The 17,027-nt window shown below is 45.8% G+C and overlaps 2 protein-coding genes across 4 annotated transcripts in view; one reads left to right on the forward strand and one right to left on the reverse strand.

Moving 5' to 3' along the window:
- Positions 1-1,870: 1,870 nt before the first annotated feature.
- eny2 (ENY2 transcription and export complex 2 subunit) lies at positions 1,871-14,359 on the reverse strand. 2 transcript variants are annotated; one of them, XM_078539823.1, is made up of 5 exons: positions 14,285-14,359; positions 9,659-9,742; positions 9,501-9,571; positions 8,666-8,740; positions 1,871-2,193 (listed from the first exon to the last, which is right to left on the reverse strand). In XM_078539823.1, exons 2-5 carry the CDS (start codon positions 9,724-9,726, stop codon positions 2,117-2,119), a joined length of 291 nt encoding a protein of 96 aa, XP_078395949.1. In that variant the 5' UTR covers positions 9,727-9,742; positions 14,285-14,359; the 3' UTR covers positions 1,871-2,116. The 2 variants fall into 2 exon arrangements, with proteins under 2 accessions (XP_078395949.1, XP_078395950.1); XM_078539824.1 differs by lacking the exon at positions 14,285-14,359 and adding an exon at positions 11,501-11,631.
- A 419-nt stretch (positions 14,360-14,778) lies between these two features.
- The window catches only part of nudcd1 (NudC domain containing 1), a 107,086-nt gene continuing 104,837 nt past the window's right edge, over positions 14,779-17,027 (forward strand). The window contains exon 1 of one of the 2 annotated variants that reach the window (XM_078539817.1): positions 14,779-14,920. In XM_078539817.1, coding sequence (XP_078395943.1) covers positions 14,803-14,920 — 118 coding nt within the window. In that variant the 5' untranslated portion in view covers positions 14,779-14,802. The remainder of the gene's footprint in view (positions 14,921-17,027) is intronic. The other variant, XM_078539818.1, reaches the window with a different exon arrangement.

The following is a 17,027-nucleotide window of genomic DNA, read 5'->3' on the forward strand; positions in this document are numbered from 1 at the left end:
ATGTTAACAGGTTAACAACCTATAGAAAGCAGCAAAAAACTAATATCTATATTGCACATGACCTCCTGTTGTCTGAAAGCTCTTCAGAGCAGATGAAGCTTTCTGAAGTGCAGTCACTGTTGTCATGTAGATATTAATGCCTATATATTGGAAAATTATTTTTAAATTAGAATTGTAGTAATCTGTATCTATGTGTGTGTGTGTGGGGCGGGGGGTGGGTTTTATTGGATTAAAGCCAGCTAGTCTGGGTGCTTTGATATACAGTAGTTTTGAGATGTTAAATAGATAAACATGTTACTTAAAAGGTAAAGTGCAATTTGCATTTTTAAATAAACCATTCAAAAGGATGTGTAAAATCTTGCACCTAGCTGGGAGATGCCAAGCAATGTGCTTATATTACTAATAAAATTGGTGAAATGAAAGGATTATTGTTGAGAGGCAAAATTTAAAAACTAGCAATACAATGGAAAATTTACATTCAAAGGGGAAGCTAGGTATAAACAAAAATGAGTTTGCGTGTGTAGGTCAGAGGCACGAAAGATCTAACCAGCCTGTAAAGCCTGCAACTGTGCAAAGGAACCAAAGTGAAGGGAACCTCATCTTGAATTTGTAAGGTCAAATGTGCTTTGCCTGGTGTCTGTTTAAAGTCTATGGGTTATTGTTGCCTTGGTGAAGATTTGCCTGGGAGTGGTTGATTTGGGGATTTGCTGAAGTTCCAGTGGTAGTAATTTGTAGACATGTGTATGTTTAAATTTGTTGCTAAATTAATAAATGTTTAATTTAGTTTTATATAAACAAAACTCAAGGCTTGGTGGTTTTATTCCTGAACTCAGAGCTACATCTCAAACATACCAATTGAAAATATAGGTTATGACAGTTGTTCCAAGTTTCCCTCTGGGATTTAAACAACTCAGCCTTTACCAACTGCTGTGTCAGAACACTGTTCACAGGTAGGAGCCACAGCAGCCAATTTGCACACAGTAACATCCCATAAACAGCAGTGACATAAATGCCCAGTTAACCTGTTTGATGCGAAATACAGAAAATGCTTCAAGTAGTCAGCACATCTAGCAGCACCTGTGGAGAGAGAAACAAAAGTTAAAGTTTCTGGTCGATTAACTTTAGCCAGAACTGTTCTGATAAAAGGTCATCAACCTGAAACGTTAATTCTGCTTCTTTCTCCACAGATGCCGTCAGGCCTGCTGAATGTTTCCAGCATTTTCATTTTCTATTTCTGATTTCTAGTAATCAGATCAGCCATAATCTTATTGAATGGTGGAGATGGCTTGAAGGGCCGAATGGCCTACTCCTGCTCCTAAGTCCTATGTTCCTGTGTCAGTATTTTGTCTTTGTAATCTGTTTAATGGTCCTGCTTGAGAAATAAATATTGGTCAGACCAGAACTCTCTTTGTTCTTCAGATACAGCTGTGACATATTTTACCTTCACTTGAGCAGGCATACAGATCTCTAGAAAGAAAATGTACTTCTGACAATGCAGCACACAGTCAGTGCTGTGTTAATATGCTTATATCCTGAGTGGCGTTTCAAACTATGGCCATCTGGTTCAGAGGCGAGTGCGCTCATCACTGAGCCAAACTGACAGGTTAGTTAGTGGCTGCTCCCAGAACAAGAACGATGCAACAAGTTCATGGAAACTCAAGTTACAAAAGGCACCTTCCACACACACACACACACACACAATGAAAGGAATATAAGCTGGACTTTCAGTCAGTAGCAGCTGACAACTGTAAAATTTTCCATTCACTAACTGTTCTGAACACTGGTAACTACATGTACAAGTCTGGACTTCTGTTCTTTTGGAACAAAAATGACCTAAAATCAATTCACAAAATCTTAGATCAAGAAAATAATCATTTCAAAATAATTTTATTGAAATTATAACATATCAAGGAAAAGAAAGAAGTAGTGGGTAGAAAAGCTGTTTGCGAATCACGTTCAGGAAATAAAAAATAAGACAATAAATGTATTAAAAAAAACTGTCACAAAAATAAAACTATGTTCAGCTTCATCTGGGCACTGGAGCCACTCTGATGATCCACGTACTCCATGTTCTGAAACAGCAAAGAAATGGCAACGAAATTTGGTCATCCCAAACTCAGAGACTGGCATGCTGAGAAAGGAAGGTCCTTATCCTCTGCAGAAGTTCCTTCTTCACACTGTCTGGCACTAGGGCTGAAAAGAAGACACAGAGACCAAAAACATATTCAACAGGATCTTTTGAACAATGCACAAATTCAGCAATAATGCACTGAACCGGTTAGAGTTCCACCCAGGTTCATATTGGTCTGCATTATAGAAGTACACACATTTCAAATATCTACATTACATAAAAGTGGTCACAACATATATGTTTACAGCAAGAATGCACCAATTCCAATTTCCAATGGGCTACACTTTTTTGAAGGTCCAAGGAGTGGAGCAATTGGTTGAAACATCCGGAGCAAAAATGAAGCAGGCTGCAAGATCAGAGTTGGAGCAGGGGTTGAGTGGGCGTTCTTCTTATCCAGAAGCTGGGACAAGAGGAGAGCAAGAGTAGAGGCTTTCTTCACAGCTGAGGGCCAGACTGGATTAGGAGTTTGGTTTTGAGGTTGGGATAGCGGTTGGTGAAAGAGACAGCATTAACCCGTGGCGCCTGCAGGGTGCGGCGCCTGCAGGGTGCGGCGCCTGCAGGGTGCGGCGCCTGCAGGGTGCGGCGCCTGCAGGGTGCGGCGCCTGCAGGGTGCGGCGCCTGCAGGGTGCGGCGCCTGCAGGGTGCGGCGCCTGCAGGGTGCGGCGCCTGCAGGGTGCGGCGTGTATAGGGTGTGGGGTATTACTTAGGGAAAGGAGGCCCAATAATGAAAAGACCATACTTCGCCACCAGTAAGTGTTTTTCAGCCATGGAGTCTGGCAGGAAAACTGTTGTAAACTAAATGAAAAGTTAAATAGACGAAAGGAGGGCTGTTTTTGCTCGTAAGAGACACTTACCCATCCAGTGCTGAGGTAGCCTAGGTTTGGAGGCAAAATAAAGTTACTGAAGATAGAGTTATACTACATCCCTTACAGTCTCTCTCTCTCTCCTCTCACCCCTTCACCCCCGTGTGACACTCGCTGGGAATGGTCAAAATGTTGGGAAATTATAACAGGAGTTGGGATTGGCATGGGGAGGAAAAACCAACAGGTCTGGCTAAGTGTGGCAAGAATCAGGCAAAGAGTGTCAGCTGAATGACGGCCAGTGTTTGAAAGAAGTATTTCCCCCTCCCCCTCCCCACAGTGCTCAGGGGAAGTGAAGTATTTGTGTTTTTGACTGGTTCATAATGCACTCCTCCCTACAAGATCCTGCACTCAATCTTGCCTAAAAACTATTTACTTCATCTGACATGATCAGTTTGTAACACTGAAAGGCAGCTTTTATCTCTTCTAAGCTTTGCAAATCCCCTGTTTTAGATGTTAAATGTATATTTTTTAAAATTTGAAAATCAATTGTTATCTTTCAGCTCCTTCAGTTGTCCTTTCTCCCAATCCCTGGTCAAAACTGTTCTGGGAATACTCCTAATAGTTCTGCTATTGACTTTCTGAAGAAGTTGATCTTTTGTCTCACTTGTCATCTCAAATTCTAATTGCACCATAGAGGACATCCCCCTATCTGACTGCTGCGTTCAATCACTATAAAAGCAAGACCTCTCAGGTTGTAATCTCTGGATTACTCCCAGTGCCACGTGCTAGCGAGCTCAGAAATAGGAGGATAGCGCAGGTGAATACGTGGCTTAAGAGTTGGTGCAGGAGGGAGGGTTTTAGATTCCTGGATCACTGGGACTTGTACAAGCAGGACGGTCTAATCTGAACCAGAGTGGGACTAACATCCTTGCGGGTGGGTTTGCTAGTGCTGTTGGGAGGAGTTTAAACTAATTTGGCAGGGGACACGGTATGTTAGCAGAATAGGGACACATCATAATACAGTAAAACAATCAAGTCAGAGGGAGTACAGCTACAATAAGCTTCAAGGGTGTAAGGCAAGGCTGGATGGCCTCTACTTTAATGCCAGGAGTATTACAGGTAAAACGGATAAGTTAAGGGTGAGGATTGGCACGTGGAATTGTGATATAGTAGCCATCGCTGAGACGTGGTTGAGGGAAGGGCAGGATTGGCAGCTCAACATTCCGGGATATAGAACCTTCAGGCGAGACAGGGGAGGGGGTAAAAGAGGAGGAGGTGTTGCATTATTAGTTAAGGAGTCAGTTACTGCAGTAAGGAGAGATGATATCTTGGGGGGGGGGCATCGAATGAAGCTTTGTGGGTAGAGCTTAGGAATAAAAAAGGGGCAACCACGTTATTAGGTGTTTATTATAGACCCCAGATAGTCAGCGGGAAATTGAGGAGCAAATATGTGCACAATTTGTAGAGGTGTGTAAAAACAATAACAATAGGGTAATTATATTAGGTGATTTCAACTTTCCCAACATCAATTGGGATAGACATAGTGTTAAGGGCTTGGATGGAGTGGATTTCTTGAAATGTGTACAGGTGAACTTTTTAGGTCAATATGTAGAGGGTCCAACAAGGGATGGTGCATTGCTGGACCTAATTCTGGGGAATGAAGCCGGACACGTGGCTGAGGTGGTGGTGGGCGAGCATTTTTGCGATAGCGACCACAACATGGTACAGTTTAAGTTTGTTATGGACAAAGACAAGTTGCAAAAATATGTTTTGGATTGGGGGAGAGTGGATTTTTGTAAAATAAGGCAGGATCTGGCCAAGGTAGACTGGGAGCAGTTACTTGTGGGGAAATCTACAGAGGAGCAGTGGGGGGTGTTCAAAAAGGAAATGGGGAGGGTACAGGCTGAACATGTTCCCTCTAGGGTGATAGGAAGGAGTAACAAGCCCAGAGAACCATGGATGACCAGAGATATTCAGGTTACGATGAGAAGGAAAAGAGAGGCTTTTAGCAGGTACAAGGGAAGCAAATCAGCGGAGGCATTAGTGGAGTACAGACAGTTCAGGGAGCTTAAGAAAGCAATTAGGAGAGCAAAGAGGGGATAGGAGAAAGCTCTGGCTAGTAAAAGCAGGGAAAATCCCAAGATATTCTAAAAGTATATCAATGGGAAGAGGATAACCAGGGAAAGAGTAGGGCCCATAAGGGACCAAGGGGGCAATCTATGGGTGGAGCCAGAGGACGTCGCTAGAGTGTTGAATGAATACTTCACGTCCATCTTCACCCAAGAGAATGAGGATGAAGGTATCGAACTCGGGGAGAGAGACTGCGAGGTTCTTAAGCAAATTGATATAGGAAGAGACAAGGTATTGGAGGTGTTGGCAGGCTTAAAAGTGGACAAATCTCCAGGTCCAGATGATTTGTGTCCCAGACTGCTGAGGGAGGCAAGGGAGGAAATCACAGGGGCTCTGACCCAAATTTTTAATTCCCCTCTGGCCACAGGGGAGGTGCAAGAGGACTGGAGAACAGCTAATGTGGTTCCGCTATTTAAGAAGGGTTGTAGAGATAAGCCAGGGAACTACAGGCCAGTGAGTCTCATGTCAGTGGTAAGGAAACTATTGGAGAAAGTTCTGAAGGAGAGTATCTATCTCCACTTGGAGAGGCAAGGTTTGATCAGGGATAGTCAGCATGGCTTTGTCAGAGAGACGTCATGCCTAACAAATTTGATTGAATTTTTTGAGGTGACCAGGTGTGTAGATGAGGGTAGTGCAGTTGATGTAGTTTATATGGATTTCAGCAAAGCCTTCGACAAGGTCCAACATGGGAAACTTATAAAGAAGGCAAATGCACATGGGATACAGGGTAATTTGATAAGGTGGATTCAAAATTGGCTTAGTTGTAGGAGGCAGAGGGTGATGACAGAAGGATGCTTTAGTGACTGGAAGCCAGTGTCCAGTGGCGTACCACGGGGATCTGTGCTGGGTCCCCTATTATTTGTCATTTATATAAATGACATAGATGACTATGTGGGGGGTAGGATTAGTAAGTTTGTGGATGACACAAAGATTGGCCGGGTGGTTAACAGTGAGGTTGAGTGTCTTGGGCTACAGGAAGATATAGATGGGATGGTCAAATGGGCAGATAAGTGGCAGATGGAATTTAACCCTGAAAAGTGTGAGGTGATACACTTTGGAAGGAGTAATTAGAGAAGGAAGTATTCAATGTACAGCATGACACTAGGAAGTTCTGAGGAACAAAGGGACCTTGGCGTATATGTCCATAGATCTCTGAAGGCGGAGGGGCACATTAGTGGGGTGGTGAAAAAGGCATATGGGACACTTGCCTTTATCAATTGAAGAATAAATTACAAAAGTAGGGAGGTCATGTTGGAGTTGTATAGAACCTTGGTGAGGCCACAGCTGGAGTACTGTGCGCAGTTCTAGTCGCCACATTATAGGAAGGATGTGATTGCACTGGAGGGGGTGCAGAGGAGATTCACCAGGATGTTGCCTGGGATGAAACATTTAAGTTATGAAGAGAGGTTGGATAGACTTGGGTTGTTTTCGTTGGAGCAGAGAAGACTGAGGGGTGACCTGATCGAGGTGTACAAGATTATGAGGGGCATGGACAGGGTGGATAGGGAGCAGCTGTTCCCCTTAGTTGAAGGGTCAGTCACAATGGGACATAAGTTCAAGGTGAGGGGCAGGAGGTTTAGGGGGGATGTGAGGAAAAACTTTTTTAGCCAGAGGGTGGTGATGGTCTGGAATGCGCTGCCTGGGAGGGTGGTGGAGGCGGGTTGCCTCACATCCTTTAAAAAGTACCTGGATGAGCACTTGACACGTCATAACATTCAAGGCTATGGGCCAAGTGCTGGTAAATGGGATTAGGTAGGTAGGTCAGGTGTTTCTTACGTGTTGGTGCAGACTCGATGGGCTGAAGGGCCTCTTCTGCACTGTGATTCTGTGAATAAAAATCAAGTTTACCATCTTCCTGCCTGCCAGATCCACTGCTCTTTTGAACTCCAGCAAGTCCCCATGGTTCCCATACTAACCATTATACTGTCCTCAAGATGTGTGCTTCCATATTTGCCTTACCTCTGCCTTCTCTTCAGTCTCTTAATCTTATTCCACCAATCCATGCTGTTGGAATCGTGCTTGTGTTCACTTTTTTTATTACGTCTCAACAAGTACTTTCCAAAGTTCAGTTAACTCAAAAATTAATTATCTTTAAAGTTCTGACTTAACCCTGATCAGCAGTCTGAGCATGACTGGACTCAGTTCTTGGAACATTATGCCCATGAAACACATTACATTAACGGGCATGTACCTGCACGGAGAGACAAAAAGCAGAGTGTGGATAAATGAACACTGTGGATTAGCAGAGTAGTGATATTTCCCAGGATTTACTGGGGCCTCTATTGTTTCCATTTACATAAATAGTTTGGACATAGGCACAAGAGTAACAATGTTGAGCCTGGCTGTTTTCTAACAGATTAGGGACTATGGCACACTAAGGAACACTGTAGGGAGACATAGGCAGGCTAGCAGAGTAGCCATATGGGTAACAGATGCAGTTTGATATGTTAGATATATTGAGGGGAAAAACTGTGATGAAGCATATGCTAATTCTGAGCAGTTAGCATTAGGCCATGGGTAAAAGTATAAAAGGTCCAGAACAGGCGGGGCTGTGGAAAACAACACCCATCTCGTATATAGAACTGGAACGTCTGAGCTAAGTATACAGCAACAAATAACTTCTACATTTCTAATATGTAAAATATTGTTTTGATTTATGGTTGGTGAAAAATAATGCATGATTGCACTAGTTTATTATTATGAGGGTTGACTAGAATGATACCCTGCTCACCCATCTTCTTGCTGACCTACATTGGCTCTTGGTTTCTCAGTGCCTGCCGTTAAAATTCTGATAGTGTCCTGATGAGTTCAAGGTGAAAAGCTTCCTCAGCATGACTCTTTTTTTCAGCAACGCAAAAATTCTTATCCCAGTTTTAAATCCCTTTTTGGTCTCACTCATCCCTTTCTTATCCTTCTCCAAGCCATTAACTCTGCAGAACATGTGTTCCTTTGACCCTGGTTTCACGTCTTCCCTGTCTTTTTACTCCACATTAGCGGCTGTGACATTAGCAGTCTCAGCCTGAACCTCCAGCACTTTCTCCCTAAATTTCTCTTCCTCTTCATCTCTCTCTCCTTCTTTCCATTTTTGCCTGATTAGTTTTCTGTGAAGCACTTTGGGATTTTATTCCTACCTTAAACAGGTGCTACATAAAATGAAGTTGTTGTTACCGATATAGTTATCCTTCACTTCCAATTGGATAAGCAAAGAAGAAAATATTTACCTTTTTGTTTGATCCAGAGGGATAAGATAGCAACTATGAAGTAGAATCCCACCCAATATTTCTCTAGCCTTATAGAAATAGAGTGATTCTGAAGAAATTCGGCTCGAAACATTAACTCTGTTGTCTCTCGCCACAGGCACTGCCAGACCTGCGGAGTATTTCCAGCATTTTCTGTTTTTACTTCAGAGTGGTGCTCATTTTTGCTCCTTGTAGAAAGGTGTCACTTTAAGACTCTTCTTTCATTTAGGAACAGTTCCAATGAATGAATCCCAAAGCAGATCCTCAGACTACACCAGAAATTGGTGCTGTGGACAAGTTCACATTTGAAGTTGATGAATCACCAACCTGTACATGCCACATAAATTAACACATATACATACCTCTCCCTTTTGGAGTAATTTCTGCAACCAAATCATCAACTGTAACATGTTCCAACCCTTTTTCCCTGATCACATCTATTAAGAAAAATGGGAAAAAAAACAATTTCAAATCCAGGACAAGGAAAAAGCCACAAAACATTTGCATCAAAATAAGCAGCTGGCTAAACATCCAGTTCAAAACTTCAAAATCTGACATTTGCAATCTGTTGAGCTACTGATAATTGCATTGTACTCTATTTTTCTTAGCTTCTAAAAATCAGATTATCTCTTTCTGTATTTTCTTTACATTACTTGAACTATATTATTGATATGATACACACAAAAATGTCAGAACTTAGTAGCACATGCAACTGTAAACTCACACTTCAATTAACTCCAATAATTGGTTCAACAAACTTGCTGCCAGAACACATTCTTATATTTTATAGCAATTCCATCTCAATGCTGTTAAGTCAATGTCCTGTGATGCTCACTGGTTGAGGGAGGTTTCAAATCATTTAATGAGAGTTTGCATTCTTCACCGGTAAATTAAAAGTTTGTCTTTATCCTCTCCGAATTACTTTATTTAAAAAAAATCTAGTTAGGTTTAAGGGCAATCATTTAAACTGCACAAGAAATTACACCGAAGCTGAACTGAGTGTTTTTATGCACAGACTATCAGAACCTCTTGTCCTGAAAACTATATGAAACTAGTAAATGATCCTAACGCTCATTCTCGGTCAGCCTGTAGTCACTTCTTCCCCCGTGCTAACTGGAACACTTTCTCCAGTTCCAAGTTGTAGCTGGAAGGCTTCCTGCAAAGTGAAATCAGCCCTCTTCCCCAATGAACGTTTACCTTTACAGTGCGCTTTCAACTGATCTTTCCATCCACATTCAGTGAGTTTTGCTCGGAGCAACTCCTTCAGGCTGTGGGGAAAAAAGACAGACTAGAAAGAATTGACATCCCAATTATTTAGACATTGGAAAATATATTTAAGATGGAAACTGTCTCACCGTTCTCGTTCTCCCGTTTCTATCAACTTCTGGTTTATAGTTGCTCGGAGTTGTGCGTCTTTATTCATTTCAGAAACCTAGTAACTGTAACAGCACGAAAACATTGGCATTTATGAATGTGAAAGGGACAGAAGTGTTTTGTTTTGATTTCTCTTAACACTTAAGCAAAATTATCAGCTGACCATTTAGTGCATTTTGAACTTTTCACAAGTGGTTCACATTCAGGGTGTGAACAGATGAGGATATAATGCAAAAATGTGTGAAGCCCCAAGTGCATGAAATATAGGATTTCTGTGACGTTAATAAGGCAGAGAGCTCTTAGCTGTGAAAACATTTTTCACAAGGGAATTGGAACTTACCGGCATATTCTGATTTTATACACTAAAGTTTCTTGTTCTTAAATGGACAGATAGGTACAAGGGAGAGGGGATAAACAAACTGTGAATTAATAAAATAATCTCTCAATTGAGGAAAAATCCCCATTGCTAATCTGTTTCTAGGTCTCAAAAGTAATTGTTGACTTATTGTTGCCCTTTAGCCTTCTATCATTTTCGCTTACGCCCAGCATATTACATCAGATATGTAGAATTCAGGTTACAGTCACAGGAGGGAGATTTAAAGAGAAGACAGGTGACTGACTAGCGGCTGTTCAGTTCTGAAATACTTTGGTATAAAACAGAAAGCAATCAGAAATAGTACAAAAGTTTTTAGCACCACGCACTCCCTGATTCCAGCCCCCTCCCTCGTTGTTTGCTAAATCAGATGCTATACAATCCCCATGCCCAGACCCACCCTGAGCTGAGTTTCAAACTCCGTAATACATCAATTGTCAAGATTGCTTTCTTTCCATTGCTGTAACGTTACTAACATCGGCCCCTACCTCACCTTGGCTGCCATTGAAAATCTGACCCACATTTTCCATCTCCCGAATCAACATCTCCAACACCCTTCCCAAGTTCCACCCTACACAAACTACACATACATCTCTAATAAAAATGACTCCGGAAACAATTGTATAGATGCCTTGATTAGCTGTCTCTCACCTTCCTTACACATACACACCACAGTCATAGGAGATAAGCATTGAACAAAAAGGAGCTACAATCACACCAACACAAATTGCAGTTGCAAGATTTCAAACCAGACATTTTCTATTCACTAAATACTGCAGTAACAAAAGTAACCCACTAGTGGCTGCAAGAAAATTTCACAATAACTTGCAATTAAGTTACGCTTCAAATAACATGAGATGTAACATATCCTTCACTTGTGAATAAGACCTGGCTAAACATAGCCTCACAACACTTCTGTGATTTATCAAAAGCCTAGAAGGGACTCTAGTCCATTTTATCCCCAGACATACCCTGCAAACTATCCAAGAGACAGCCTTGTAATTAACATTCATTGCTTCTGCAGCATGACTGAGGTACCACAATCACACTTTTCCATTAGATAGCACTGAAAATCTCAGTGCTGAGTACAATCAAAGCTGTAATGATTTCTCAGTGGCAGCCATGTTAACTGTAGTGCTCTTCAGTGTTTGAATGTCACCCCATGTTGTTACCTGGCATCGTGATGCTAGGAATTATATAACTGCATGAACGTGCTCTGCCAGCTCACCATGTCTCACCCACACCAATCTTTGAAAAAGAGAATTGTTAGAACAAAAACTGAGAAAAGCCAAAAAGAGGTAATGGCTGCCTTTATATAGCACCAAGACCTGTGCTAATGGTGCCAGCATAGAGAAATAATACAAGTGCCATATAGAAAGAATCTGAATGCAAAGAGATTGTAGCCACAATTCAGAGTAAAGCAAGGGCACCAACAACACCCAACCTATACATTTTGAAAAGTCACAAAGCAGCTGTATCACGTTTTACATTGGTAATTACTGGGGGAAAATGCCCAAAATCAGAAATCTAGGCCGGAATTTTCCAGCCCCTCACACCAGTGGGATCTTCCAGTCCTGCCAATGTGAATGGAGGTTTCAATGGCTCACTGGCCCTGCTCCGGGTGAACCTGTCCGGGGGTGGGGGGGCGGCGGGCTGGAAAATTCTGGCCCGAGGATGGAGTGCTAACCTGCAGCGCGCAAATGAGACAAACACTTGGATAGTTTCAACCTGGGAGGAAAAGATAAGCAGGAGATTCACTGACTGAGCCTGGGCCAGGACTTCATCCTACAATGAGAAATTCCCTTTCTTACCCTCAGGCTGACTGTCTCATCCATCTCTTCATTCCCTCCATGCTCCCAGCTTGCTAACCTTCTTTCCCCATAAACAATCCTGCTCTTCACTCTCTTACGTAGCTGTTCACTGTACCACAACAACCTCTCCCCTGCACAGACACAAGAGTACAGGTAATAGGAGTAGGCCATTCAGCCCCTCAAGCCTGCTCTGCTATTTAATAAGATCATGGCTGATCTGATTGTGGCCTCAACCCCTCTTTCCTGTCTGTAATCCCTCCCCCAAACCATCTCTTGTTGATCAAAAAGTTATTTAACTCAGCCTTGAATATATTCAATGACCCAGCCTCTACTGCTCTCTGGGGAAAAGATATCCAAAACTAATGACCCTCTGAGAAAGAAAATTCTCCTCATCTTAAATGGGAGACCCCTAATTTTAAACTGTGTCCCCTAGTTCTAGTCTCTTCCATAAGGTGAAACATCCTTTCAGCATCCACCCTGTCAATTCCCCTCAGGATCTCTTATGTTTCAATAAGATCACCTCTCAGTTTTCTAAACTCCAATGGATATGGGCCCAATATGCTCAACCTTTCCTCATAAGATAACGCCTTCGTCCCAGGTATCAGTCCAGTGAACCTTTACTGAACTGTTTCTAATGTAACATCCTTAAGTAAGGAGATGAAAGCGGTACACAGTGTTGCAGATGTGGTCTTTATATTCCATCCCTCCTGCGATAAACAACATTCCATTTGCCTCCTCACCACTGGCTGTACCTGCAGACTAACTTTTAGTGATCCATGTACCAGGACACCCAGATCCCTCTGCACCCCAGAGTTCTGCAATCTCTCTCCATTGGAATAATTGGCTGCTTTTCTATTCTTCCTGCCAAGGTGGAGGAGTTCGCATTTTCCCACGTTACACTCATGTTTACTCCCTCCCCCGTGTTTCGCATCTTCACCCAGGCCTGTTCCCCCCCCCCACAATCCCCATCATCCCGAGGACTGCACCCCCCACAGACCTCTCCACCCCACCCCCCCCCCACTCCCAGACCTCTCCAATCCCCCCTCACCGACCCCTCCACGCCCCCCAGACCCCTCCACCCCCCAGAGCTCTCCACCCCACCCCCAGACCTCTCCACACCCCCCCACCCCCAGACCTCTCCACACCCCCCCACCCCCCAGACCTCATCAACCCCCCCAACACCCAGACCTCACCCACCCACCCCCCCAGACCTCACCCACCCCCCCCACCCCCCAGACCTCACCCACCCCCCACCACCCCCAGACCTCACCCACCCCCCACCACCCCCAGACCTCACCCACCCCACCCCCCAGACCTCACCCACCCCCCAGACCTCACCCAGACCTCACCCACCCCCCCCACCTCACCCACCCCCCAGACCTCACCCACCCACCCCCCAGACCTCACCCACCCCCCCGACCTCACCCACCCACCCCCCAGACCTCACCCACCCCCCCTACCCCAGACCTCACCCACCCCCCAGACCTCACCCACCCCCCCTACCCCAGACCTCACCCACCCCCCAGACCTCACCCACCCCCCCACCCCCCAGACCTCACCCACCCCCCCACCCCCCAGACCTCACCCACCCCCCAGACCTCACCCACCCCCCCACCCCCCAGACCTCACCCACCCCCCCACCCCCCAGACCTCACCCACCCCCCCACCCCCCAGACCTCACCCACCCCCCCACCCCCCAGACCTCACCCACCCCCCCACCCCCCAGACCTCACCCACCCCCCCACCCCCCAGACCTCACCCACCCCCCCACCCCCCAGACCTCACCCACCCCCCCACCCCCCAGACCTCACCCACCCCCCCACCCCCCAGACCTCACCCACCCCCCCACCCCCCAGACCTCACCCACCCCCCCACCCCCCAGACCTCACCCACCCCCCCACCCCCGCACCCCCCAGACCTCACCCACCCCCGCACCCCCCAGACCTCACCCACCCCCCCACCCCCCAGACCTCACCCACACCCCCCCCCACCCCAGACCTCACCCACCCACCCCCACCCCCCAGACCTCACCCACCCACCCCCACCCCCCAGACCTCACCCACCCACCCCCACCCCCCAGACCTCACCCACCCACCCCCACCCCCACCCCCCAGACCTCACCCACCCACCCCCACCCCCCAGACCTCACCCACCCACCCCCACCCCCCAGACCTCACCCACCCACCCCCACCCCCCAGACCTCACCCACCCACCCCCATCCCCCAGACCTCACCCACCCACCCCCACCCCCACCCCCCAGACCTCACCCACCCACCCCCACCCCCCAGACCTCACCCACCCACCCCCACCCCCCAGACCTCACCAACCCCCCCACCCCCCCTGTCTGTCTGTCTCTCTCCCTGCACAGATTGTTCCCTCACATTTCCCTCTCCCCCACCCCAGGGCCGCAGCCTCAGCCTCACCTCTCTGTGCGCCTGTCTCTCTCTCTCTCTCCAAACCGGGCCCCAAGGAGACGGCGCCCCAGCCACACCGCTTCCCCCCGGACACCCGCGGCCCCCGCACAACAGTTCCTGGGCGCCGGGAACCGGGTTTGTGACCCATTCCTGGAGTCAATAAAAACACAAGGGGGCCGCGCAACAAAAAAAAAGCGAGAGAGAGAGAGAAATATTTCTTTTTCTTTATATAAAAAAAAGTGAATGAATCCTGTTAGATTGTAACTGAGGAGCGGCGGAAATGACGGGTGCCGCCGCGATCATCGTCCCCCGAATACCGAACAGAACGACATCAAATCATAACCTCACAGCTAAACTAATCCGGCGTTACAAACACAGAAAGTATTTGTAAATGAATATTGATAGGTGTCAGCAAACCCAACCGCGGGTATTTAGTTAACACGGTAACAATCTATCCGGAGGACTACAACTCCCGGCATGCCCCCCGGGCTGGCGACCGGAAGAGCCTGGCGGACAGCCGGAAGTGAATGATGGCGGCTGCGAATTGTTCCCTCAGTGTCTGCCGGCACCTCCTCGACCCCAAGTTTGACAGTTACAAACTCTCCCTGGAGACGCTGCCCATTTACACTGTGGAGTTAGATGGCGGTGAGTTACCGGGGCAGCCGCCCCTCCCCCAGCGCCAACATGTCTGCAGGCAAAAAAAAAAGAGAAACCCGCATTTCCATAGCGCCTTTCACATCCTCAGGGTGCTCCAAAGCCCCCTTTCCAGATAAGGAAGGGCTGTTTGAAATGTAGTTACCTTTGTAATGTAGGAAACATGACAGTAATTCTATGCACAGCGAGATCCCACAAACGGCGATGTGATAACGGCCAGATAATTTGTTTTCCAGTTGTTAGTGAGGGCTGAATGTTGGCCAGGACACCAGGGAGAACCGCACCCCTCCCCTCCCCACTGGCTCTTCCTCAAAATCACGGCCATAGAATCTTCTACGTCCACCCGAGAGGACAGACAGGACGTCGGTCTACTGTCTCGTCTGAAAGAAAGCACCTCCGACGTTGCTGTACTCCCTCAGCACCGCACTGGGTATGTCTGCCTGGATTTTTGGGCTCAGGTCTTCTAGAGTGCGGTTTGAATCCACAACCTTCTGACTCATACGTACAAACATATGGATTAGGAGCAGGAGTAGGCCCTGAGCCTGCTCTGCCGTTAAATAAGATCATAGCCAATCTGGTTGTGGCCTCAACTCCTTATTCCTGCCTGCTCCCCCACAACCCTTGACTCCTTTGTTAATCAAGAATTTATCTAAATCGGTGTTAAAAATATTCAATGACCCAGCCTCTACTACTCTCTGGGGTAGAGAATTCTACAGACTAATGACTTTTTGAGAGTAAAAAAATTCTTCTAATCCCCATCTTAAATGGGAGATCCCTTATTTTTAAACTCTGTCCCCTAGTTCCAGTCTCTCCCATAAGGTGAAACATCCTCTTGGCATCCACCCTGTCAAGTCCCCTCAGGATCTTATATGCAGTAATAAGATCACTTCTCATTCTTCTGAGCACCAGTGCATGCAGGCCCAACCTGCCCAACCTTTCTTCATGAGATAATTCCTTCATCCCAGAGGCAAGAAAGACCAACTGAGCCATGAATGGTGCCAGTTCAACTCAACTTTTCAGCATTTTCTGCTGGACCTACCCACGAACAAATTGTGCTTTTTTAAAAATGACCTCTAACAGCCTTTCCAAAAAAGAACTCTTAAGCACATCATGCACTAAGGTTCAATATTTTGTGGTGCCTCATTGAAATGGCTAATTATTATTGGTAATGTTATAAAGGTGGAACTGTTAGTTTGGTTCAGATGGCAGCACTCTTGAAGCAAAGGGTTGTGGCTTCAAGCCCCATTGCAAAAATTCAGCAAATAATCCAGGCTGGCACCTCGTTGTGCTTGTGAGGGTTAGCTGCCTAGTTCAGAGTTAAACTGCGGGCCTGTCTACCTAATCGGGTGGGTTTAAAATATCATGGGGCACCATTTGATAAAGAATAATGGAGTTCTGGTGTTCTACATAACAACAGTGTCTTAACCAATGACACCAAAACAGATTAACTGGCAATTCTAATATTATTGGTGGGATCTTGCGATGCTTAAATTGGCAGCTTACTTGAAAGTGACTCCACTTCAAAGGAATTGCTTGTGCTTTGGGATGTGATAAGCTGCTATGTAAATGCTGCTTTCTGAATTGTCTTTTATTTAATACAGGTATTCACTTTATGTTTCAGATGGTAAATTTAGTGTCCAGTGGGAAATAGCTATACAAACCAGGAATGTACCGGGCTCAATCTTGATCTATGCTGACTTAGCTTATTTCAACCATGGAGGTTTATAAAACTGAAGGAGGCCATTTGGCCTGCTGTGTGTGTGCCTACTCTTTTTGGTGCAGAAACCCACAGCTAATCCTACTGGCCTCTCTCCTAGCCCACGTGCCTTTCTATGCTTCATCTGTTCTTTGCCTCAGCTGCTTAAAGCAAAACATTTCAACCTCTAATAACTGTCTGCAAACAGAACATAAGATCATAAGAAATAAGAGCAGGCGTAGGCCATTCGACCCTCTGTGCATTCTCTGCCATTCAATACGATCAGGGCTGATCTGATTGTGGCCTTAACACCACTTCCCTGCCTCCCCTAATAATCCTAACTCCTTTGTAGATCAAAAATCTGCCTAACTCAGCCTTGAATATATTCAATGACCCAGCCTC

This window comes from Cetorhinus maximus, chromosome 4 (genome assembly GCF_964194155.1).
Source record: "Cetorhinus maximus chromosome 4, sCetMax3.hap1.1, whole genome shotgun sequence".
In the NCBI taxonomy this organism is placed as follows: Eukaryota; Metazoa; Chordata; class Chondrichthyes; order Lamniformes; family Cetorhinidae; genus Cetorhinus; species Cetorhinus maximus.